Below are 25,955 nucleotides of genomic sequence, written 5' to 3' on the forward strand. Positions count from 1 at the left end.
AGAACATACAAAAGAAATGAGAAATAAAACTTTAAAAAAGGGAAGTAATCCTGAGAACCGACAAGAGTCATCAATATGACTGATTTCAGTTAAAATTTTCAACAACAAAAAAATCAACTCGCGCTTCGCTTTCGCATTGTTGTTCCAGTTCATGTACCTAGTACCCAGTCTTGTTGTAGAAAAAAAATATCATGTATTAACTGCAGCATTCAGAACTATCCCATTACCCTGGCCCTGAAACCTGTGGGGCCGAGGAAAATAACTTATGGCATATCTATCAGAAATTATATGTTTTTAAATTAAAATTGTAAAAAGTGAGGCTCGCTCGCTTGCTTCGTCCGCTTAAATATTTTTTTGTCTTACTTTCCTCTTTACATCATGTCTGCCCCTCTAAACTGGGGCTTATTTTTTTAAGACTCACTACGCCACTGACCTCCACCCCCTTCAATAAAAAAATCCCCTCACAGAGAACCAAATCGGTATGTCAGTCATCCCGTCATCCCCACCCCTTCTCGATCTTGGACTGATCTAGTATAGCGCCATCTGCGCCTACAATCTGCCAACTTTTCGACCGCGGTACTGTATATTTCAAAAGTTGGACGAAATCGACTCGACGAACTAGTAATATCAGGCGGTAAGATTTGCTAGTAGCTACCATGATAAGAGTAAGATTAAGAAAAATTAAGAAATTCTCTCAACTTCTTCCTATGTCGATTTAATGAGGGGAGTAAAAGAACAAGTGTGCCGGAGGCGAGTGAGACTGAGAGTAAAAGGTTCGTTTCTTGATTCACCGTCACGGGGGTCTTCCTGCGGCTGCAGAGAACACAAGCTTGACCGTCGGGGATTTGCGGCGTCGGGGAGGACAGTTGGGTTGGTGCGGACCGGAGCTGAGGGAGAGGGCACCGGTGCTCTTTCGCATCCAGCACTCGGCAGTCGTGTTTAGCCAGGTGGCTTCTTGGGACTGAGAGTAAAAATAATTTACTGATCATGTAGGCTTACTCCCAATGAAGCCAGGGATACCTATCCATTCATCATGTTCATGTGCGTGTAGGCTGCCAAAACCTTAACCCAGGCCCGGGGGGGGGGGGGGGGGGGCACTCGACCAAAAGGCAAAAATGTGGTGGGGGTGTGCCACGGGCGAGACAAAAAACAGGGGCCTTGGATCGGGCTTATTGTAAAAAGGAGGGTCCTCGGAACGGGCTTCGGAACGACAAATGTTTGTGAAAACGGGGGTCCTTGGAACGGATTGCCAGCGTGTGACTGTGAGTGCGTAACTGCGTATGCATCCCTATGGAATTGGAACGGTCATGCGTGCGCGTGCATGATGCAGCTAGCGCGGCCTCCGCCGGGGGAGCTCTGCGGCCGCTTTTCACCAAAATTCGACTCATTCAATGCGATCGGAGCGGCGTAACGAAAAATATGCGAAGCTTTGGAGCGGATTTCCCTCTTCTTTTTTCTCGATAAGAAGAAAATGCTATGCCTTGGAGCGGCTTTCTTTGTTCTTTTTCTCAACAAGGCAAAAATGCTATGCCTTGGAACGGAAATTTGAGTGTGAAAATGGGAGTCCCCTCCGCGGCACATACCCACTATGCATTATATACTGAGTGCCCCCCCCCCCCCCCCCCGGGCCCAGGGAACTCCCGCCCGCTATGCGGGCGGGAGCCCAGGATCGTACGTGCAATTTGGCATACTCACCTGACAAGCGTGAAGTATGGTCAAAATAATTCTCCGAATAAATAGTTAAAACAGAAATCAAGCACTTACCACGATTATATGGATGAAGGTCTAACGAGTGGCAGTTTCCTGACATCTGGGCACAAACTGGAACCTCAAAAAAACGAAAAGTTCTCTCCTACCCCCGTCTCGATCGGCCATTTTTGTTATGAATTGCAACAAAATGGCCGATCGAGACTGGGGTAGAAGGAGAGAACTTTTCGTTTTTTGAGCATGTTGAGGTCCAGTCTGTGCCCAGATGTCAGGAAAACTGCCACTCGTTAGACCTTCATCCATACAATCGTGGTAAGTGCATAATTTCTCTTTTCACAATTCATTTGGAGAAATATTTAGACCATAAATCATGCTAGTCCCGACTGTCCCGTGAGTATGGTCAAATACACGGTAAGCCCCTGGGCTCCCGCCTGCGCAGCGGGCGGGAGCTCCCTGGGACTGGGTTACTCTAGGCCTAGATCTAGCCCTAAAAATCATGTACATGGGATGCAACTTCATTTCCGACATTTCTGCGCCATCGATTTTATTTTTAAACAAGAATTCATTAAAAAAATGAGAAAAATATCATGACAAGATGGAAGAGACTTGTCCGATGTTAACGCCGCCATCTTGTTTCCTATTGACTATTGTTCTTCACCAACGTTACAGACGTGTGTGTCACGTAACGTGGGTGAAGAACAATAGAAAACAAGATGGCAGCGTAAACATCGGCCCATGGTCTTGAAGTGAAACAATCGCCCAAACCAAGTCTATTGTCGATTTCATAAAATTGAGAGGCATACCAGGGCAATTCTTTGAAATATTGCAACGACTGGTCAGTGGTCAGCCAAATTTGAAAACTGCATTGTTTCTGTTCAAAAAGATCTGATACTCTATTTCAGGGAGGAAGGAAGATTTCTGTTGAGACCTTTGCTGACGATGCATTTGTGATGGAGAGAGAGGATGACATCCCCAATACGCAGCAGGTTGATGATCGGGTGCTCAAAGGTATGAAGACTTTATTCGATTGTTGGCATTTGATATGTGCTTCTGCTGTACGCTCCCTCTAGTCGATCTTTGATGAGTCGGATACTCAATCAAGTCAAAGCAATTTTTTGTAGACCAGGGGCCCGTTGCAGAAAGAGTTGCGTTTAAACGCAAGTCAAAAAATCAATCGCAAGTCCCAAATGCGCGCTGTTGATTGGTTGAAAATCAAGTTGCGCATGATTTTTAGAGTTGCGATTGATTGCAACTCTTTCTGCAACGGGCCCCAGGGGTCCTTTTCATAAAATGTTACAACAGTTGTAACTTTGTCATGTCAACTACCATGGTAGCAGGGCTCAGCAGCCAATCATAATGGCAAAGTTACAACAGTTGTAACTCTTTATGAAACGGGCCCCAGATCGTGCAAAACACATTATAAAAAGTTATAAACCTCTTCTATAAAGTTGAATTTCTTCTAAGTCGAAGAGTACACTATGAATATTGTATATAGTCTTATCTTAAAAAGCAAAGATTTTTTTTTATTCACTTTTTCTTGAAGATGTTGTTGCGTATATTGAAGTGAGAACAAAGACGGAGAACCGATCCAAGGGAGTCTCTAAGCAATTAGAGATTTTGGGTGCAAAGGTGAGTTAAAAAATCCTGTTATATTTTGTGTAACTGCCATAGTCATACCAGAAAAAAACAGTCCAGGGGGGTGATTCACTAAGATTTAAGTATGACTTAGAGTCTCACTTAAATGTCTAGTTGGGAGCAGTATAAAAGGCATGACATCATTGGTCAGATCATGCCAAGATGACGCGCACTACTGCGTATTGATAAATAAGATTGCGCGTTGCATATCATGTACGCGTCGACATTTAAATGCGACCTAAGTCATACTTAAATCTTTGTGAAACACCCCCCGGGTGGGTGTTTCATAAAGCTGTTCGTAAGTTAAGAGCAACTTTAAGAACGACTGGTGATACTTTCTTGTGGTAAATGGTATTGAATTGACGATTGTTTAGCGCGTATGAGAAGGGTTCGCCAGTCGTTCTTAAAGTCGCTCTTAACTTAAGAACAGCTTTATGAAACGGCTCCCTGTTGAGTGTTTCATAAAGCTATTTGTAAGTTAAGATTGACTTTAAGAATGACTGGTGATCTCTTCTTGTAGTAAATGGTATATTCATTGGCGATGGTTTAACACATAAGAAAGGATCACCAGTCACTCTTAAACGATGTCACATTATTACCAACGGTACAGGAAGTAGACTATCGGTTGGTTTTAAGACTTTCGTAGTGTGACTGTGGCATCAGATTTCATCTCAACAGGGTGCTAAATAAGCACTTGCCCGATTGCCCGGGGGCAAGTAAAAGTTTAGATTCAGGCAAGTGTTTTGAAGTAAAGACCAACACTAATGACCAAATTAGGGTCGATATGATATGATATTGACCCTAATTTTGGTCATGGCAGGCAAATCACTTTGGAAGAAGAAATGCAATAACAAGGTAGATCAGTTCCCGCCAAAAGAGAGAAAGAAAATCAATGGTTTATAAAACCACAAACCTTTCTTTTCAAGAGGTAAATGTTTTTTTTTTACAAGGATTTTTTCAGGCAAGTGAAATATATTTTTGGGTAAGTGTATTCCAAGTATTTATAAATTTACTTGCCTGTCCGGGCAAGTGCTTCTAAAAAGTTATGTAGCACCCTGCTCAATTTTTTTTCTCATTTTTTTTGAGGCAGAAGGTTTTATCAGACAACGACCGGGATATGTACTTATCTGTCAATGTGGAGGAAATTAATTTGTATGTCGGTACATGTTTGTATTCTTTGTTTCCTCTTCTCATTAGATTGAGAAAAAGTTCACCAACGATGTCACTCACGTGGTATGGAAAGACGGGAAGAAGTCCACAAGAGACAAGGCAGTCAAGAAGGGTGTCAGACTTGTGTCTGTACTCTGGGTTGACAGGTAAGAAATGGTGCAGTCACATTTCCTTTACAGCGGCCGTACGGCGAGTCGAAAACAACCGTTTTGACATTTTTTGTACTTGCTACATACATAGGCGGTGGGGGGGGGACAGGTCCCCCCAAAAAAATTTGAGGTGGGGGGACCTAAATTTTTTGTTGTGAACCTTTATTTTTAAATTAAAAAAAAATAAATTTTTTTTTGCTTGTCAATTTTTTTCCTGCATCCCCCCAAATTCAGGTGGACCCCCCTGAATTTGTTGTGGACCCCCTAAAATGTAGCTTGATAACCTTTTTTTTTTCTTGTCAAAATTTTTTGGTGGTTCCTCCTGAAATTTTGGTTGATAACTTTTTTTGGGGGGCTAGTCAATTTTTTTACCTGTCTCCATCCCAAATTTCAGGTGGACCCCCCTAAATTTTTTGCCTTCCGCAGCCAATGGCTACATATAGGTGGTTTGAATGAAAATGAATGAAACAGCTGTTTCTGACTCACTGTATGGCCTCCGTAGGGGAAATGTGACTGCAACATAAGGGGGGGGGGGGGGTTCCATGACATGTGCTCCTTCCACAATTGCTCTGATTGGAAGTCTGCACATTCAGCCAAACATTAAACCAAACTCTAAGCCAAACTCTAAAACTGAATTTAGCCAAACTCTAAAACTGAATAAACCCTAATCTTTATCTTTACATCATTGTGAACCAAAAACTCTATTACAATCCTAACTCTGACCCCATGCCCTCTGAGAAATTAAAGGGGAAGTTCACCCTGACAAAAGGTTTATTGCAAAAATAGTAGAAAAAAAATAATAAAAAAAATGCTGAAGGTTTGAGAAAAATTCATCAAAGAATTAAAAAGTTATTCGAATTTCAATTACTTGATTTGTGACGTCATATGCGAGCCGCATTCCTACATAGCGAATGGTAAAAAATCAATGAAATGTCATTTTCTCAGAAAATTGAAAATGGTTTTCACTGTACCTTTTGTATATCAATAGACAAATCATTTCACACCCGGTCATGAATAGAAAACAAAATTAAGTCATCAGGAACCATACAAAATTTGAAATTCATGCATTTTATATTACATAACATATGGGGCAGCTGCTCGTTTATGACGTCACAAATACAAAACTTTGAACTATAATAACCTTCTTAATCTTTAACAGATTTTCCTCAAACCTTCACCGCTGTTTTTTATTATTTTTTCTGCTATTTTTACAACAAAGTTTTCTTCAGGGTGAACTTCCCCTTGAAGACCGGAGCAAATTTCACAGAGCAAATGTTGTGTCACTAGAAAGGAAACCAGGGCCCTGTAGCACAATGCTTAGCAATCGATCATAGAGCAGTGTTGTACCTGCTTGATTGCATTGATCATAATTTGCAAGCGATTGTAGTAATCTTCTGATCAATCAATGAAGGCATATGACAAGCCTCCACACTAACTTTTTTTCTTTGTGGCCAGAATGATCCACCAAAATTATCAATTTCACATTTTTGGTGGCCTGCAAGGTACATTTGGTGGCCCTTAATATAAAACATTTATCAAAATTTTGGTAGCCCAACTGGACCAACAAGTGTGGGCTTTTGCAGAATTTTGGTGGTCCTACTCTCAGTTTTGGTTGTCCCGGGCCCCTGCTAATGTCGAGCCCTGCATATGATTTAGAAGCTATACAAAAATGCATAGCAAATTGGGATTCGTAGCTGATTCGAATCCCAAGCTAAGCCAGGGTTATAAAAATAACAGGGCCCACAGCAGTTGGGAGACCAGTTTTCGGAACTAAAGTGGCTTTCCTGGGTAGATGTACCATTATTGTTATTATTCAATATTAGGAAATTTAATTATTCTTTTATAAATCAAGTATGATTAGAATTATTTGGAAGAATGTTTTGCTTAGCAGTTACACAAAAAGTGTCTCGCAAATTGTGATTCAATCTTGTGAATTTTGTTCCCTTTATTCCACTATGATCAGGAAAACAACATTTTGAGCAAGCATATATTTTGTCAATTGATGTGATTGTCTTTTTTTCTTCTCATCCTGGTAGTTGTAAGCAGAATCAAGAACATGTTGCGGAATCTCTCTTCCCCATCTCTGCCCCCGATGATAAAGATATCATTCAGATCGGCAAGTTAAAGGTAAACAAAAATATCAGATTTAAGTCCCCCCCCCATCTTCTGAGATATCAGTCCCAGTTTGCATGGTCATGACAAAAAATGGCATGATGGTATAAAATGATCTAATGTAAGGGGTTACACATCTAAATTTAAAAAAATCTATTAATTTTCCTGAATTAGATATTTATAGTTTATGCATGATTATAATTTAGCTGTAATAACATAGCCCTTAAACTGATTTTGCTTTTTGTATGGTTAGGAATTCTTTTTGGGATTCTGATCAAATACATGTACCCCACAAATGGCACTTATATGATTCTTATGTACTTCATTGAACTATGTTATCTATGCATGATTATAATATTATCGCAATAGAATATTTCTAGATAGATGGCGCTATATAAATGCCTATTATTGTAATTTAGCTGTAAAATCTATCAATAATTCCCTTTGTATGTTTAGAGATTATTTGTGGGATTCTGACATATTTGATTGTAATCATGTCTCAATTTCAAAGAAAAACAGTGCAAAAATTATTAACAAGGTCTATAAATGAAAAAAGAGTAGCAATGAACACCAAGGGAGTGTTGTCATGGGTTCGAGTCTTAGCCATGGCGTGTTTTTCTTCAGCGAGAAATTTTTCCACACTGTGCTGCACTCGACCCAGGTGAGGTAAATGGGTACCGGCAGGAAGTAATTCCTCTTAAAGCTGTGCGCACCAGAATTGGTAGACTAGCTTAGCCGGTGTAACATAGGAGAGCCTTGAGCACCTAGCAAGATAGATACGTGCGCTATAAGAATCCTATATTATTTCATATGGTTTCTTATTTACTTCATGTGTTTTTGTTTGGTTGTTATGTTTTACTTTGTTACTTTGTTTCTTTCAGCGAATGAAATCCATGCAGCCGAAGGATGTTGAGGAGGACATCCAGAGGAGTGCTGGTTGGGGTACAAGGAAGCGACGGGCGAGGGTACCCCACCCATCACCAGCGCCCCTGACTATCGTCAACCCGGCTATCCTGGTAGCAGAAACACAGCCAATGACACCAGTGAGTGCTCATTTTTTTCTTAGTGAATCAATAATTTCTTTTTATTAGAGTGCAGAGCTATTTGTAAGTTAAGGTGACTTTAAGAAATACTGGTCAAGCTTTCTTATGCCCGGAGTAATTACCAATGAACATTTAAAGGTCAAGTCCACCACATAAAAATGTTGATTTGAATAATTAGAGAAAAATCAAACTAGTATAACACTGAAAATTTCATCAAAATCGGATGTAAAATAAGAAAGTTATGACAATTTAAAGTTTCGCTTATTTTTCACAAAACAGTGATATGCACAACTCAGTGACATGCAAATGAGACAGTCAATGATGTCCCTCACTATTTCTTTAGTTTTTGTCTCACCTGCATAGCAGAGTGAGACTATAGGCGCCGCTTTTCCGACGGCGACGTCAACATCAAATCTTAACCTGAGGTTAAGTTTTTGAAATGACATCATAACTTAGAAAGTATATGGACCTAGTTCATGAAACTTGGCCATAAGGTTAATCAAGTATTACTGAACATCCTTTTAGAGTTTCATTTTTTTGGATCTGATTCATGAAACTTGGACATAATAGTAATCAAGTATCACTCAACATCCTATGCAAGTTTCAGGTCACATGATCAAGGTCAAAGGTCATGTGAGGTCAATGAATTTTGGCAACATTGGGGGTATTTGTTGAATTACCATCATAACTGTCCGGGCTGAAAATATTTATATCTTAATACATAGAGTAGAATTCACTGAGCAAAATGCCGAAAATTTCATCAAAATCGGATAACAAATAATAAAGTTATTGAAGACAAGTTTAAAGTTTAGCAATATTTTGTGAAAACAGTCGTCATGAATATTCATTAGGTGGGCTGATGATGTCAAATCCCCACTTTCAGTTTTCTTATGTCATTACATAAAATCATAATTTTTTCATTATTTCATACTTGTGTGAATAATATGTCTCCCTTATAATGAAATAAGTTGCAGCAATAAATATCTAATGCACTAAATCAGTTGTCAATTCAATTTTTCGAGTTCTTGGAGGGAAAAATTTGAATAAACCTAATTTCAATACAGAAGAACAAGTTTGGATGTGACATCATCAGCCCACCTTGTCTCTTAACCCCATCTCTTCCCCTCCCTCGCTTTCCTCTGTAATCCTTATATTTATCTCCCTTTATCTCCCTCCACTCCTCTCTGTGTCCCAACTCTTTCTCTCCCCACCCCCTTATCTCTACATCTCTTCCCCTCCCTCGCTTTCCTCTGTAATCCTTATATTTATCTCCCTTTATCTCCCTCCACTCCTCTCTGTGTCCCAACTCTTTCTCTCCCCACCCCCTTATCTCTACATCTCTTCCCCTCCCTCGCTTTCCTCTATAATCCTTATATTTATCTCCCTTTATCTCCCTCCACTCCTCTCTGTGTCCCAACTCTTTCTCTCCCCACCCCCTTATCTCTACATCTCTTCCCCTCCCTCGCTTTCCTCTATAATCCTTATATTTATCTCCCTCCACTCCTCTCTGTCCCAACTCTTTCTCTCCCCACCCCCTTATCTCTACATCTCTACCCCTTTCCCCACCCCCTCTCAGGTAACCAATGAGGTTCCTCACACCCCATCCCTCATCCCTGAGACGCCCTCTTCCATGAAGCAGTGTCTGGATCTCTTGGATAGTATCAAGAAAGGAAAGGGATCGGCACAAAGTAAGTAGGAATAGCAATGTCATCAGCCCCGCTCCTCCTCTATTTTTTTCGAACAAAATGGCATTTTATTCCTATCTTAGAAGGTAAATTGATATTGAATGATGATTATAAGTAATGATAAAAACAACAATGATTGTTTAAATGGGGGAGGGGTGAATTCTCGGAACCACTGTAAATAACAACGGGATAACTTCACCACGCTAAAACCTCCTTTGCTCTAAAAACATAGTAATAGCAGCGGGACAGTCGCCCAACTGTCCGGGTCTGCGTTAAGTGTGAAGGTACACCACTACAACACCAACTAAACCAATCATTATTTGTTAATTTACCAATGTTTTTCCACATTGGGATGTATAACGTGGAAAAAAGCAACCAATAGATCCAAGTCAATTTTATCATTATGTGAACATTAAATTTGATGAAATTGCATTTTGTACTTCAAAAAATAATGCAATTCTGAATAGATGCCTCCCCCAAAATGAATAAAACATTTTAACCCTATCTAGGCCGGGGGGGGCCTCGGAGGCCCCCCTCAACAAATTGCGCGATATTTTCGCCGTGCAAAATTTTTTGACCGCGCCGCTCTCTGAGTTTTTACTTTCAAGACTTGCGCAACTTTTGAGACCAATTTTTCGTCACCCGGCGTACGTGGTTCCGAATTGACGCAACATTATGTAAGTGCATGTCAGACCGAAAATTGCTCAAAAACGTGATTTCGTGTACAAAGTCAATGCAAATTGTGTTTTCAACCAAACTTCATAAATGTATGATTATTTTTAGTTTTGCTAGTCTTAATTTATTCATGTTATGATTTTTATGATCACAGAAGAGTCCCCAACAAATTTCATTGAAAAAACAATGAAAAACAAAAGGTCAAAAAAACAAAGAAATACATAAGAAATTGCATAAAACAATATAATACATAAGAAAATGATTTGATATCACAATTTTTTTTCATGTATTCTTGCTAAGGACACCACAAAGAGTTTCTATACCAAAAATTAGTACATTTGGTGCTTTATTTAGGGAGTTAGAGGAAAAAGTATGATTTCGCATACTAATTACGCATAAATTAGCATAATCACTTAATAGCGATTCGCATGAAATAAATTACTATACAATCTTGTAGAGTATGTCCCAGACAACCCGCGTGCCAATTTTCGGCACGATCGCGCGGTCAACGGCCGAGATCTTAGGTGGGGACCTGGGAGGCCCCCCCCCCCGGCCATAGGAACTCCCAAAATACCCCGGCCTAGATAGGGTTAAAAGGAGTTAAGATCGAGTGAAGGTCCAGCGTGCAGAGATGTGATCCTGGCATTGATCTGTATGTAAATATTTTTCAAAAGGAGTTAAGATCAAGGATCAGGCGAGCAGAGATGTGTTTCTGGCATTGATCTGTATATTATGATCAGTGGTTTTTGGTCATATTGGGGTAAATAATGGGTCACAAGCTTTTGTGTTTGTGATGGAGATCATTATAATCGCCCTCTGCAGTGTGAATTGATACATGAAAATATCCCGGGACTGGACCAAGGTTACTCTTCTACTGTGAATGCATCTATAGGGGGTTTATCGTGGTGTCGCTGTCTTGCGACAGCACTGGGATAAATTTGATAACCGCTGTGAAGATGGTTCATGTATAAGTGTCATTCTGTCTGCTTACCTCTATCTCTGTCTCTCTCATTTTCTTTGTAGGTCTCTCTCCCCTCCCTCTCCAATGCTATACTTATTTGAATGTCATATCTATTGTAAACTTGTGAAATTTTTTTTTTTATCATCCAAGTATTTATTAATGAATCCGCAGGGCGTGTGTCCATCACCGACTCGCCCAACATCTCTCCATCCACGCCCCTCCGTCAAAGACTGTTCCAGTGCTTTACCGAGGAAGCCAACTCCCTCACGGAATCTCCCAGTACTAGCGTGAAGCTCCACAAGTCAGGACCAGTGCGACGGCCAGCATCCAGAAGGAATTTTTTGGAGGAAGGCATTGAGATGGATTCTGATACCCCGTCTGTGGAATCGGAAGCGAAAAGGACAATCAGAGGTCGTAGAAGTACAATCACAAATGATATTGTGAAATTTCCAGAGGGAGGAGAAACTAAGGTTGGAACTGCAAGTAGCGCAGAAGCAGCGAGAAGCAGTAGGAGAAGAAGTTGTGTGAGTGAAGCCACTCCAAGTAGTGAAGAAACAAAGTCTGGTTTGTCTCATCCAGAAGTAGTAGAAAGCAGAAGGAGCAGAGGACGGAAGAGTACTCCAAGAGGTATGAATCACCTTGAAGTTCCAGAAGAGACACTCTTCAAGCTTAGAGGGGAAGAAGCAGAGATTGACCTGAATGGTGGTGATGCAAGTCATAGCCAAGGAGGAGTAGGTGAGCCTAAGGTGCAGATTAGCTCATCCGGTCCAGGAAGTGGGGAGGAAATAGACTCTAGGAAGAAGGGAAAAGGAAAGAGAGACATTTCTCTAAAGCGTAAGCTTTCGCTAGATGACGAGGCACGCACTTCAAAAGAAATATCTTTGGCTCCAAAGAAAAAGAGATCCAGTGGGTGCACAACTAGAAATGAGTCAGTCATTGTACTCACAGATGAAAGTGATCTGGATATAACTGATGAGAGTATGATCTCCTCTGGTATTTGTGCCATTGATGGTGGAACAAGGTCTGCATTACACAGGAAAGAATTAGCGAGATTGCAAGAGGATGGCAAAAGTTCTAGGAAAGGAGTATTGTCTCGAAAGAAACAGAAACAAACTTGCACTAAGAAGTCAACAGAGAAGAATGGTGATTCTGAAATAGGCAATGTAGCAATTGCTTCAATTAGTTCTTGTGGTACTGGGACTACTCGAATGTCTACCAGACGACGGTCGTGCTTACCTGCATTTCCTGTGGAGCCTTCCTCTGAAAATGGAGAAGTAGATCAGACTAGAAGGAGAAGCAATCGGAGGAAGAGTGTAACTCCACTCATCAACTCACCATCTATCGCTGATCATCTGAAACCTTTAAGAATACAGTCAACCAGAGTCTCGGGTGAAATACAAGATTTCCCGGTGGAGCATTCCACTGAAATTGGACAGATGGATCAGACGAGGAGAAGCAACAGGAGGAAGAGTACAACTCCACTCATGAACCCACCATCTATCGCTGATCTCCTAAAACCTTTAAGAATACAGTCAACCAGAGTCTCGGGAGAAATACCAGATTTTCCGGTGGAGCCTTCCACTGAAATTAGACAGATGGATCAGACAAGAAGAAGCAATAGGAGGAAGAGCGTAACTCCTCTTGTCAACTCACCATCTATAGCTGATCACCTGAAACCTTTGGTAATACATTCAACGAAAGTCTCTGGTGAAAAGTCTTCAAGACAAAGGACAAGAGATGTTTCTGAAGGGACATCTCCTTGTGGCAATGCTACAAATGAAGAGGAGGAATGTGGTCCAAAGATGGAAAGGAAACAGAAGGCAAGCTCGAGTGGAAATTTGAGGAAGTCACTTTCTTCTGGAGGATCACAGAAGTCCACCTTGGTGGAGTTGAAGGAGGAACCATCAAAGACTAAAGAGAAAGAAAATCTGGATAAAGAGAATGCCTCACCTATGGCTTTGGGCCAAAGAATAGGTAAGACTACAAGTTATTTATGTCACTTAGACATTCTCATTATACTTTCTAAAACTGGTTTACTGTAAACCGGTTCAGGAAACCAGTTTGGAAGATCGCTTTGCTAGCGTTCCCACTTGATCACCCGAAAGTGGTTTTCAAAACCACTTCATGTAAGCGGTCATGTTGCTATAGAAACACTACCATTGGGGTGACATGTTTCGCGCAAAATTTGAAACCGCAGCATATGCATTCCACATACAGTGTGGGGAGAAGCGCGCTCGAAATGTGCGAAAATCGCTTCCAGAAGAACGGTTGTGTCCTCACTCTATAACCAGTTTAATGAGGCAAAGCGATCTTCAAAACTACCTCACAAGGTGGTTTTATGAACCGGTTTGGAAGATCGCTTCCAAGACCGCTGTGACTGTTCTCATTACACGTTAAACTAGTTGTAGGAAGCTTGTGAGAATGGTGTCTTATTTGTGGTTCCTCTCTGTTTCTTAATAATTCCTTTAAAAAAATCATAAAACAGGGTTTTGATTGGGTAGAATTTACACACAGTTGAGCCTGTTTTACCACCATTCCCTAGAATGCAGTGACACTAGCTTTCTGTGATTGGGGTATTGTCCTTGAATCATTGGAATAATCACTACTACAGTTTGCTTTTCACACCCTGCAAAAACTGATATTAGCAATATTTCCCAGAATAGCACTTACCCTACTTGACATGGGTTTTTTTATCTGAATTTGCCACTCTCTATCAATAATCAATGGGTACCAGTGAGTCTGCAGGTCCCTATGCAAATGAGCAAGATTTATTAGAGTCCTCTAGTGGCTGAAGTCATATCTGTATTATCATTTTATTTAAACAGGAATTCCGAGTGAAGATGAGGAAAGAAAGAGGAAGCTATTGTCCCCACTTGATTTGACTTGCTCATCTATCCTTTCATCAATTGAGGTGCAGAACAGACCTAGCCTAGAAGAATTCAAACCAGAAGGTAAATTGATTTAAAAAAAAAAAAGAAGCATTAAAAAATTTTGCAGAGCTATCAATTGCTATTTTCCATGCTTTCAAAAGGCAACCTTCGGGCGAAATTGTGAGCTTTGAATTAACTTATTCAGATGGATTATTATTATCATTTATGTACTGTGCTTTTCCCAAAATGGGCACAAAGCGCGGACAACAAGAAAATGAAGACATCAAGTATGAAATGACATTTGCAATCCTAAAAAAAAACTCTGGACTAGACAAAAGAAAAGTCTCAAGTCCCTTTATAAATGAAGATGATTGTCTGAGTGAAAGAGGTAAATTCCTGTATTCCAATATTTGGAAGCAGTTACAGTAAAAGTCCTATCCCCAGCCAGTTTCTGTGTAATTTTGTACTTTAGCCGAAGTGGGTCACTGGAGGCTCGTACATTCCTGCGATGGGGTGTAGAGGGTCAAACAATCATTCTGGGGAGCGTTTCATTAATATTTTCATCCGACAAGTTGTCAGATCTGACATCTTTCCATGATTTTGATTGGCCGAGAGGCACTGTTCCTTGGTAACTGTCGGATAAAATGGGACTTGTCGGATAAAACGTCTGACAAGTCCTCTCATGAAACGCCCCCCAGATGTTGAGGTACCTGTTTATGCAGAGTTAAAGACAAGACAAAGACAACACAGGTTAAAAGAACCTGTATAAGGTTGCTTTGCGAAATAAAAATCACTTCTGTACATGTGTGTTTGTGGTACATTGCAGTGATTACAGTGCCTTGTGTTTCACTCCAATTCAGTTACTAATGGAGCCTATCAGATTTTAAGGTAGCCGTTCTAATGATAACATTATCATGTTAAGAAGGGCCCGCTGGGAAAGCATTTTTCGAAACTGAAGTGGCTATTCTGGGAAAAATATGACATTATTATTATGTGGAGGTTTACAGTTCACCATGTGTAATATGAAGAAGGGAAAGAAAATACAGGCAGAAAAATTGAAATGAAAGACGAGAAAGGATGAAAAGAGGAAATTAGAGGTATCCTTTTCTCGAAAGTGAGTGAAGTCCTGAAAAGGACTGTAAAGCAGATGAGATTAGCTGAATATGGCTTGAGTAACAATGGTTTGAGTAGTAGCAGGATGAAGTGAAGAGAGGTTACTCGAAGTTTGGGGCAGTTCGACTGTCCGTCTTCAGGAATGAAGGATGCTAAACGAGCGCGGACGTCGGAGGAATCGGTGGCGCTGTGACTTTGTAGAGTTGTGTGGGCGTGAGTGCGGACGTCGAATGGATTGGTAGCAGGTCGCCTGTGAAGTTCCTTGGTGTATGTTTGGTAGGGATTGGCATAGATTATAGCGGCATAGTTGCGTCGGCGGAGCAGCGGGTGTGGTTGTCTGCGGTAGTGTGGCATGGGTGGATAAAGAAGGATTGGTGCCTAGGTGAAGTATTGGGTGCCAGATGTTGTTAAGGTGAAGTCCCGTGTCCTGGGGTACTGTGTCGTGTCGCTGTAGCTCAATGGCTTCTCTTACTCGTATGGTGTGCCAATGCTTGACGTTGGTGATGAGTTTGCTGTCCAGTCAATGCAGTGATCTTCTTGTTGTGTACATGCGTAACGATGGCTGACATGTCCCAGTCGCTGAGTTGTTGGCAGGACTTGTGTTCCTTGTGTCGAAGTTGCTGCCTGTTTCCCTGATGTAGACTTTACCGCAGTCGCATTGTATTTTGTAGACACCTGGTTGCTTGTTGGGAGGGTTCTTGTGTGAGTGCAGGATTGGTATTATTTAGAAATTATGAGCTTGGTCTTTTATACAGAAATGATTGGGAAGGTGCTTCAAAAACAAATTGAGACGTATGTGTCTGTAAAATGGTAAATTTTGGAGAGTGCTTCCATAATTGTATAAATGTTGCATGTTTCAGCTCCCATACCTTTGCATCTTTGTAAAACTTTGATTTGTATGGTTTTTCATAGGATCAACGAGGTCTAAATCTAAGAGGTCAGCCTTGAAGTTGAAGAGTTCTGCAGAGGTTCTGTGCCCAAGCAGTGAAGGGAGTGTGGTATCGTCCTCTGATGATTTAGATGACGCAAGGAAAGAGAACAAAAGTAAGAATAAAAATAGTCAAACTCTATGGCACTGTCGCATCGTCAGGTGCAAACCCTGCTCGTGAGTTGCGAGTGATTGCCCGCAACTCACCTGCGACAAAGTTTTGAGCATGTTCAAAGCTTTTCTGTGTGCAAAACAGACTTGCGTGCGCTTCTGCGGGCAACTGCGTGTGAGCTGCGTGCGAGATTCTGTCAATGCGGGTGACCTGCGGGGTATCAAAAATAGTTACCCGCAAGTCACACGCAAGGCCTTCACGGAACAATGTGACAGAGCCTTTAAAGCAATACCGGCAGTTTCACCACCTGAAGCCTTCAAATTTGACCAGTTTCCTATTAAATCCATAATACAATACCCTGAGCTGTGTGGTCTTGTAATATACATGTAGACCCACTTGGATGATATACACCTCCATGTAATTCACTACTCAAATTTTTTTTATCTCGATGAGTAAACATATAATAAAAGCATATCTTAGGAACCGTATTCCTGGTCCCTGCAAATTTGATGTTGAAAGATGCAGGAGACTCGAAGGAAATAAATCCTGAAACAGCGCAGCAAGAATTAATTGTGTTGCGAAAATTTCGTGTTGGGTGGTGGGCTCCATTTACCCCCCTGTGCAATATTTTGACAACCCGTTTTTACACATAGGTCTGATAAAATAATCTGTCGTGAAACACTTTCACAAGGACTTGTCAGATGTTTTATCTGACAATTGCCATTGTAACAATGTTTCTCAGCCAATTAAAATCAAGGAAAGTAGTCAGATCTGGGTCCCGTAACATGAAAGATTAATGATTGATCATGCGCTTGATTTCTGCGATTGATTGTACATTGTAGCCAATGGAATCAATTGTAGAAAAATGTTCTATGATCATAAAGCTTTGTGTTAACTTATCAGATGACAAATGATGATGAAATGCTCACCTGGGCTCCCGTCTTACAAAGAGTTACGATTGAATCCAATCAACCACAACTATGGAAAGCCAGCAACATCACCATCTAAAATACATGTTTGTTCAAAATATTTTCTAGATAGGATGTATATTCATACATTCCTAGTTTCCTTGACAATTCAGTACGCTTCTCTTGGTTTCCCAAGGACGTTGTGCAAATTTCCGAAAGAAAAAATTATGACACTGATGGATTTCCATATACTTGAGATTGATCTGATCAATCGTATCTCTTTGTAAGACGGGGCCCAGGACCCAAGCTGATGATTATACAATGTCAGTGATGCATATTGCTGTTATTTTTTTCCAGGTGGAGCAACTTCAGTGAAAGAAAAGAAAAAGAGAAAGAAAGTGACAATGTCTGACAGCCTGCCAAGTAGAAAGGTGAGGATGATTGTAAAGCTCTTAGAAACAAACTGCCTTAAAGAGAAATGCCAGTAAACACTGATTTCATGAGAAAGTCTGTAAAACCAGGCTTGTCAGTATATCATCGAGGATCTAGATTTGGTACAGTTACATAAACTGAACTTTGTGAAATCTTGAAATCTACGCCGAAAAATGTTCACACTGAAGATCACCAACACAGATTTGCACACGCGGGACAGTGTATTATTATTGATGGAATAAAGACCCGACGGAAGTGACCGAATCCGCGCTTATTTTGCTTATTTCTCAGCAATTACACAATTTCTTCCAGAATCCTTTGGAACATATTTTTTATTCATACAAACAGACACTTGGGTGGTCATTATATTAGATTCTGTAAAAAGTCATTTTGAGATCGTTACCAATACTGGAATTTATCTTTAAGGCCACGGCACACCTTACGACTGTTTGCGATCCGATTTTGGAACAAATAGCATTTTGCTCATTTTCTGAAAATGTGAATGGAACATATTTTATTTCAGGTTTAAATTAATTGAAAGAATACTAATATAACCATTTTGAAAGACTGCAAGCCTTTATTTCGGGGTAAAGGAAAAAATTAGTTTCAAATTGTAGCCAATCATACGACTGCTATGACGTCATTAGACTAGATATTAAATTTGCTTTTATTCTAAGAAGGATGATGGCATAGTAACAGATTTGAACATAGGTATTCTTACAATGATTTAGAACATTACACAGTAAGATATTCCAAGTCTCATTGTTAGCATCAAATCCTACTACATTTTATTCTGAATTCGGGTCGCAATCGTAAGGTGTGCGGTCGCCTTTACTTGACGGTGATAACACATTTGCTCCAGCGACAATTGCTCCGGGCTTTATTTCGTCTAAGATACAGGATGAGGGTTGCAATAGGGTTTTATGTTAGGTTTGCGGTTTAGGTTTTGGGTAGGGTATAGTGTTAAGTCCAGGGTTGAAGTTGGTCATTCCATTAGTGTATGGAGTTTACTGAGGAGCGATTGTCGCCAGAGCAAATGTCATGGAACTTACTTGACAAAATGAGTAGAAGAGGCCTGGGAATGATTTGAAAGAGGGGGTGTTAGTTGGTTAACAAGCAAACCAACCCCACAAAGCCAACGATGATGCTAAACATGTGCCCTTTAGTTTTTTTTTATACCCTTGCAAATAAGACTCTAATCATGTAGGTTACTGTCCTTTTTTTTAGCATTTTTATGTTTTTGAAGCTGTTATTACGAATAGGTACATTTAAATTGCCATTTCTTGAAATGTATGATTATTACAGGGATGCCACTTTTCCGTATTTATATGGAATTCCGGCTTTTTTCCTGCTATCCGTCTTATTTCCGTATTTCCGACTTTTCCTGTTTTTGTGTACATATTTTAAAAAAATTGGAAAGTCCTCCTTTTTTCCCCCTATCTCGATTGCGATGCATGTCGATCGACCGAGTGAGAGATATTTCCCCGAGATATTTATTTTTATGCAGTACATACATAATATATAAACGCGCGCACTGCCCACTACGTTCATTGACTTATGCTTTTATTTGAATTCTCGATATCCTTCCAAACGCACACGCACATAGACAAGTGCAAAGCAGAGGTACGAATCCCGATATAATAGCGACTGGTAAATACGTCTGTAAAGATGATGACGTCACCCATGATGGCAACTTACTATTACCAATGGAAAAATCGAGGATGACTAAGTTTTTATCATAGTTTGAAAGGAATTAGCGGTAACTGCGGTCTAAGGTACGATTTTTCTGAAGTTTATAGATTTTCTCGTAAGTTTGGATGTATTTATTTTTTATAATGTGACATTTTATGTACCAAAAAATTGGGTTTCCGCTGAATGTTAGATCTAGTTAACGTTACTGCTGCATGCTGATACGGAACCTAGGGAGCTCCGGCCCGGGAAGCGGGCTGGAGCTCCTTGGGTTACGTACCTGTATCAGCTAGCCATGGCCCAGGGAGCTCCGTCCCGCTTTGCGAGCCAGATCTCCCTGGGTTAGCTGATACGTTGTCTTTACGTAAGGGCCAACAACTCTTCAGTCTTTGTATTGGTTCGTGAGCCAACGCAGTTCAACTGAACAACCAAAATACAGAGACTGAAGCTTTTGGTCTAGCGTTCTATGAGAAACACACAAGAACTAACTACCGTCAGTTTTTCAAACCTCGACTTGAAGGTCATCGATCACAAACAGGTAAGAAGTCACTTGGTCCTCAACCCCCTAAATTAGAGGTGGGGGCGGACCCCCCCCCAAAAAAATATTTTACCTGTGTCCATCCCAAAATTTAAGGTGGACCCCCCTTAATTTTGTTTTCTTGACCACTGTCCCGGCCCGCGATAAGTTTCAGTATTTTTGGAGGACACCTAGTGGCATCCCTGTTATTATCTGTTGGCGTCACCTGTGCCTGGGAGGTGGAAAGCGAACTGAATTACTATGACCCGCAGGTCTCATCGCGATATAACTGGTGTATAGCCTTTTTACGATTTTTTGGACATGTATGATTTCCACTTGTCAATGGAGTCAAACTGTTTTCATGATGAAGTGATTATTATTGTGTGTCCCTTCTTTTGAATGAACAAATTATTAAAAATGGATGGAAATTCTTTGTCTTCAGATGTGCAGTTTATGTATTTTGAAAACTGTTTCAGTATATCAACCATATACATGTAGATCTACACCTGCATGCTAACAAACTTGTCGACATGTGATTTTTGTCTTTCAACTGAATATTAAAAGCATTTTAATAACCAGTGTTAAGTCTTATTAATTTATGAAATGGGATTCCATTTTATCTTGCAGAAGAAATCAACAATTGTCATGACAAGTTTGCATAGGAGGTAAGTGTGGTTTTGTAAATTTTTCAATATTTCATTCATTCGTTCGTCCATCCATCCATTTCTGATACAAATTGTTGACCGTTTAAAATCTCAAAATCAGAAAAAAAAATAACTGATAAAACCTTGATTGCAGGGTTTATTCGTTTTATACACAGATTGCAAGTAATGTTAGTGGTACTACATGTAATATTGCACCTCTGAATAGATCATATCTAGATAGACAGCACTTTATATGACACATAAATGTATATACCCATCATCATTGTTATCATATTGTGGAGCGTTGTGGCCCAGTGGATTAATGTTCTTACTTTGAAACAAGGGATCATGGGTTCAAATCCCAGCCATGGCATAATTTCCTTCTGCAAGGAATTCATCCACATTGTGCTGCACTTAATCCAGGTGAGATGAATTGGTACCTGGCAGGAATTTATTCCTTGAAATGCCACCGCACTGTAAAAGGCTGCGGGGCTACAGACGGACATTATGACATAATGTGATATGCGCTATACAAGAACTGCGATATTATTACCATATTATGATATTATTCTCATTGTCATCATCATCATAACCATTATTATATGATTATCATTCTTTTACTCTCCCTTTCTGCCCCCTCTCCCCTCTCCCTCTCTCTTCTTCAATCGCCTCACTCCCTCCTCTTTACTTTGTCTCACTCTACCCCTGTCCCCCTCCCTTCTTTGCCCTCTTATCCCCTCACTTCCCCCTCCCCTCCTTCCTCTTCTCACCCCCTCCCTTCATGTATCTCTATCCCTCACCTCCCTCCCCCCTTCCTCCTCATCTCCACTCTGTCCCGTAGTGACCAAGAGATTGTCATGGCTGTTGTAAAGGACCTAGGAAGGTTTTCAGTGACTGATACGGTGTGTGACACCACTACCCACGTGGTGATGGGAGAGAACCGGAGGACCCTCAACGTCCTCTCTGGCATCGCAAGGGGGTGCTGGATCCTTTCCATGGACTGGGTGAGTGTCTTCATTTCTCATCGTAATAGATGATTTCAGTGTTGGTGTTTGTGTTGAATGCACAATTCAGATTGCCATGCTGAGCTACAACACTTAAAGGGGAATGAAACCTTTGGAACAAATAGGCTTGTGTAGAAACAGAAAAAATCAAAGAATAAGAATAAAGAAAGTTTGAGAAAAATCGGACAAATAATGAGAAAGTTATGAGCATTTGAATATTGCAATCACTATTGCTATGGAGATCCTCCTATTGGCAATGCGACAAGGATGTGTGATGTCACTGATGAACAACTTTACCTTTGGTGGACTATAAAATACCCTCAAAATGTCTCTTTTTGCTTTTTCTTATGATGATACAAACTCTTTATCCATGATGTATCCTTAAAAAATATGTATTACATGCCCTCATGTAGAAAGAACACATGATCTATGGATAGATGTGATAAAAGAGGCAATTCAAGGGAAATATATACTAAAGTAATGGGGAGAGTTGTTCACAAGTGACATCATACATCTATGTCGCATTGCCAATTTGCTATCTCCATAGCATTAGTGATCGCAATATTCAAATGCTCATAACTTTCTCATTATTTGTCCGATTTTTCTCAAACTTTTGTTGATCTGTTTCTTTGATTTTTCTGTTTTCACACAAGCTATCTTGTTCCAATGGTTTCATTCTCCTTTAAATCAATTTAAAAAATCAAGTTTTTTGACAAATTTTTGTCTTACATGCACTTACAAATTATTTTGTAACTTTGCATAGAACCGTATGTATACCCCACGTAATGAATTGGTAAAAGTTGTGAATGATTTTGAGGTAAGAAGTCATGAAACATTGCTGTCCGATCTTTTCACATTATTCCAAAATAAGTCCAGGGAAGGGGCTGAAAAGGCACCCCACGGGCTAGATGGGTTAATATGTGTTTACAGAGTTTTTAAAATTGATTTTAATTTTCAATGAATTTTATACATGTTCTTATCTAAAATTTTGCAATGGCACAAGATTTGGCATTAAGTGGAAGATATACATTTAATTCATCTTTGTTTGGTCTTGTTGAATAGATCAATCAGTTTTTGATAAACCCATCAACATAGTTTTCCCCTTACTCTTAACCCTAAAAAGACCGGGGGGGGGCTGATTCAGCCCCCCCTCGACATTTTTTGCGATATATCCGCCACGCGAAATTTTTTGACCGCGTCGCTCACTGACATTTTACTTTCAAGTCTCGCGCAACTTCTGAGACCAAAATTGTGACCCCCTGGTACGCGGTTCGCAAAATTACGCAACATTTTGTAAGTGCATGCAGACCCAAAATTACTCATAAACGTGAATTTGTGTACAAATCCAATGCAAATAGTGTTCTTAGCCAAAATTCATAAATGTATCATTATTTTTCCTTTTACTGCTTAAAATCAATCAATTTTATCTTTTTTATGGTCAAAATAAATTCCCCGACAATTTCCATTGAAAAAACAATAAAAAACAAAAAGTCAAAATACAGAGAAATACATAAGAAATTTAGAAAACAATAGAATACATAAGAAAATAAATGTGATTTTGAAATTAAAAAAAATCAATTTGATCAGATGCCTATCTAGAGAATGTGAAACAAAAATTAGTATTTCAGGGGCAATCTTTTAGTAATTAGAGCAAACTTATGATTTTACGCATAAATTAGCATAATTAATGAGACATGAGATTTTTTGCAGAATTTGATGTTATAGTTTTGTAGATAATGCCATGGGTAACGCGTGTGCCAATTTTCGTCGCGATCGCGCGATCGACGGCCGAGATCATAAGGGGGGGCTGATTCAGCCCCCCCCAGTCTTCTTAGGGGTCGAAATAGCCCAGTCTATTTAGGCTTAAGTGTATTTGCTCTTTGCACATCTTTACATTTGATATAGAATTTAAATGTGCTATATTTTCATGTTTCCTTTATGATTTTATTCCCTAGGTATATCGATCAATAGAGGCGGGCTCATGGCTCCCTGAGGAACCCCATGAAATGAACATCCACTTTCCTGGTGCAATGGTAAGTGGCAGAAAAGAAATTACACGGGGTGCGGGCGAGATCACCCACGATCCCTGGAATTCCCAATCACTTCAATGTTAACCATATCCAATGTTGTAGAGTTATGCCTTAGATTGTGAAAGTAGCCCCCAAGTATATTTGTTTTTCTCCCGGTAAGCTGACTGACTTCATAAAAACTGTAGGATTATGCTTACGATGAAAAGTAGTAATTGAATTTTTATGTATACAGTGCACCAGTAGAAAAACGTTGCAATTTCAAGGGTTGAATGAACATTTTTCCAAGTAAAAAAAATGTGCACCTGACGGAGTGAGAGGTATACCCTCTTTTCCAAGGATATAATAAACTAAATCTGAAGGTTTTTTTTTTTAGTTGAAATGAATGTCAGTTATGGTAACTTTGCCATTATAGTTGGTTAATCGTTGTTGTATGTCTACTTAGTTTGTTGTACACGAGCAAATGGGAGGCTGAATGTCAAACATTCGTACCGTTGCACAAAAGGCATACCATCCAAAATGTACCCTTGCACAATACGACTTAATTCATTGCGCTCAGTAAAAACGAAGATGCAATATGTGTATAAGCCTGCTGGCTAAATGCGCAATGCTGCCCAAGGTCATGTGTGCTTGTGGGATTTTGCTTTCAATATTTTTGCTCCCTTTTCATAGATTACTGCAGGGAAAAACTCCTTTTTTTCATATTTTCACTAAATTCCGAGGCATTAAACAACATAAATAGCGAATATTCTTATTTGTGCAATGGTGCAAGATTTTGCATTCGGTGAAAGAAACGCTCTATTCAACTTGGCTAATGCCTCATTGAATAGAGCATCTTTCACCTCATGCGTAATCCCGCATCATCACACTCATGCCATAATGGCAAAGTTACCACAAATGAGAGTCCTTTATGAAAGGGACCCTCTTCAGCTATCTCTAGCTATGGAAAAGTTTTATCAGAAATGCGCTTTCTCAACGACAGGTATCAAGGCTAGCCCATGGGGCAGGATCGGACACCGAAACTTCGCCGGTGGAGATTTTCACATCGTGTGACGCCCTCTATGTTCCGCCGGAGAGCAATCCTCCTAGGGAGAGGTTGGTGGAGCTGATCGAGCTATGTGGTGGTCACATCTCTAGGAAAGCCTCTGATGCTAAGCTGTGTGTCGGAGGGAATGGAAGGGGGAAGAGGGGATCAACACCAGTTATAGCTGAGAAATGGATTCTTGGTGAGTTGTTGACTTTGCCTTTTTGTTCATGATTTAAGTTTTATTGAGTTTACATGATTTTGCGTAACAATTTTCAGATAATCAATACAAGAAATTGCGGCAAAAAATATGTCTGTAAATAAAACAAAGCAGCTTCCAAGTTATGATTATAATTTGGAAACAATACAGCATATCGACAAGTATGTAACAGGTAGTCAAGGCTATCACTTTTATCTATTTATCTGTCACTTTTTAATCTTTTCTTCATACTCATAGTATTAAGACAAGCATGAATTTAGTGGATAAATATAAATTTGCAAATTTTTTTTATTTGCAATTTTACTTAAAAGTAGATGTATTCTGGACAAAGTATATTTTCATCCGCAGAGGGCCACACTAAGTAATTTAGTTACAGAAATTAATATAGATAGAATTACTTACAACTTCAATATCTATTTCCAAAAATGAATTGAAAGTTTATCATTTTCTCAGCAATCTGATATTCAATATCTTTGTTTATGATTTATAGATAAAAATGTCAAAAGTTAGTGGTTTGTTTTGGAATTTTGTGGCAGGATATGCCTGCAACACATTTATGCATATTGATCATTTTGTTGCAAATTGATGTGATGCTAATCTCTTTCTGTTCATTTTTCTGTCTCTGATTCTCCCTCTTTTAGACTGTATCACAAGTTTCAAGCTACTTCCATGGGATCCATACAGGCTGAATAAAACATGAGCAGACTGGTTTCTACAGGGTGCCCAGAAAAAAGAAGAAGAATACCGTAAGGAGTAATAATCAACAGTGTCATACACAAGTACCAGTGTTTATTCAATCAATTCTTCATCAGAAAAAAAGAAAAAGATTTTTTTTTTAGTTGTGGCATGTTGTCTCTCGTGAGGTATATTGCGCACACGATGAGGGGGAAATATATGAAATATTGAAGTAATTTGGTATTTATTGAGAAGGATGTGTTAAAATCTAGATTTGTTCTGATACCAGGTGCAGAGCTGTCACATGCAACTTCACAACAGCTTTATGAAATACCCACCAGCGCTAGACTCCAACTACTCATAGAATCTCTGGATGCTTACCATGGATGCAGCATTATGATATGTACGACTACTACTACTACTACAACTACTACTACTACTAATGATAATATTAGTCGTAATTATAATAATAATAATAATAATAACAACAACAATGATAATAATAATAGTGAGGCTTGTGCTTGCATTTGGAGCACTCTTTTCCATAGGCTGGGCAATTATCACAACTTTTTTTGTGCTTGAGCCCACAATACTTGCAAGCATTGCTGTTCTGAGCTGAGTTCTTTGTGCTATCAGGTCTGCCTTTCCATTTGCC

General features: G+C 39.8%; 1 protein-coding gene across 5 annotated transcripts; it reads left to right on the forward strand.

Moving 5' to 3' along the window:
* The first annotated feature begins 553 nt into the window (after window positions 1-553).
* LOC121430730 lies at window positions 554-25,742 on the forward strand. 5 transcript variants are annotated; one of them, XM_041628102.1, is made up of 16 exons: window positions 554-634; window positions 2,610-2,715; window positions 3,251-3,336; window positions 4,540-4,658; window positions 6,698-6,788; window positions 7,655-7,816; window positions 9,393-9,504; window positions 11,288-13,111; window positions 13,963-14,088; window positions 16,033-16,164; window positions 17,426-17,499; window positions 20,334-20,371; window positions 21,192-21,354; window positions 23,310-23,387; window positions 24,364-24,607; window positions 25,267-25,742. In XM_041628102.1, the coding sequence occupies exons 2-16, from the start codon at window positions 2,658-2,660 to the stop codon at window positions 25,323-25,325; spliced, it is 3,366 nt and encodes a 1,121-aa protein (XP_041484036.1). In that variant the 5' UTR covers window positions 554-634; window positions 2,610-2,657; the 3' UTR covers window positions 25,326-25,742. The 5 variants fall into 5 exon arrangements, with proteins under 5 accessions (XP_041484036.1, XP_041484033.1, XP_041484034.1 ...); XM_041628099.1 differs by having other exon boundaries at window positions 583-665; XM_041628100.1 differs by having other exon boundaries at window positions 583-665; window positions 20,337-20,371.
* The last annotated feature ends 213 nt before the right edge of the window (window positions 25,743-25,955 follow it).

The sequence above is a fragment of the Lytechinus variegatus genome, chromosome 17, assembly GCF_018143015.1.
Source record: "Lytechinus variegatus isolate NC3 chromosome 17, Lvar_3.0, whole genome shotgun sequence".
Taxonomy (NCBI): Eukaryota; Metazoa; Echinodermata; class Echinoidea; order Temnopleuroida; family Toxopneustidae; genus Lytechinus; species Lytechinus variegatus.

What these genes read in the sequence shown, in the direction of transcription:
- LOC121430730 (XM_041628099.1), top strand. An exon ending in TGATGATCGGGTGCTCAAAG is followed by an intron (nt 2,716 to 3,250) that starts GTATGAAGACTT and finishes TTTTTCTTGAAG; the next exon opens with ATGTTGTTGCGTATATTGAA. An exon ending in ATGACAAGTTTGCATAGGAG is followed by an intron (nt 20,372 to 21,191) that starts GTAAGTGTGGTT and finishes TCTGTCCCGTAG; the next exon opens with TGACCAAGAGATTGTCATGG.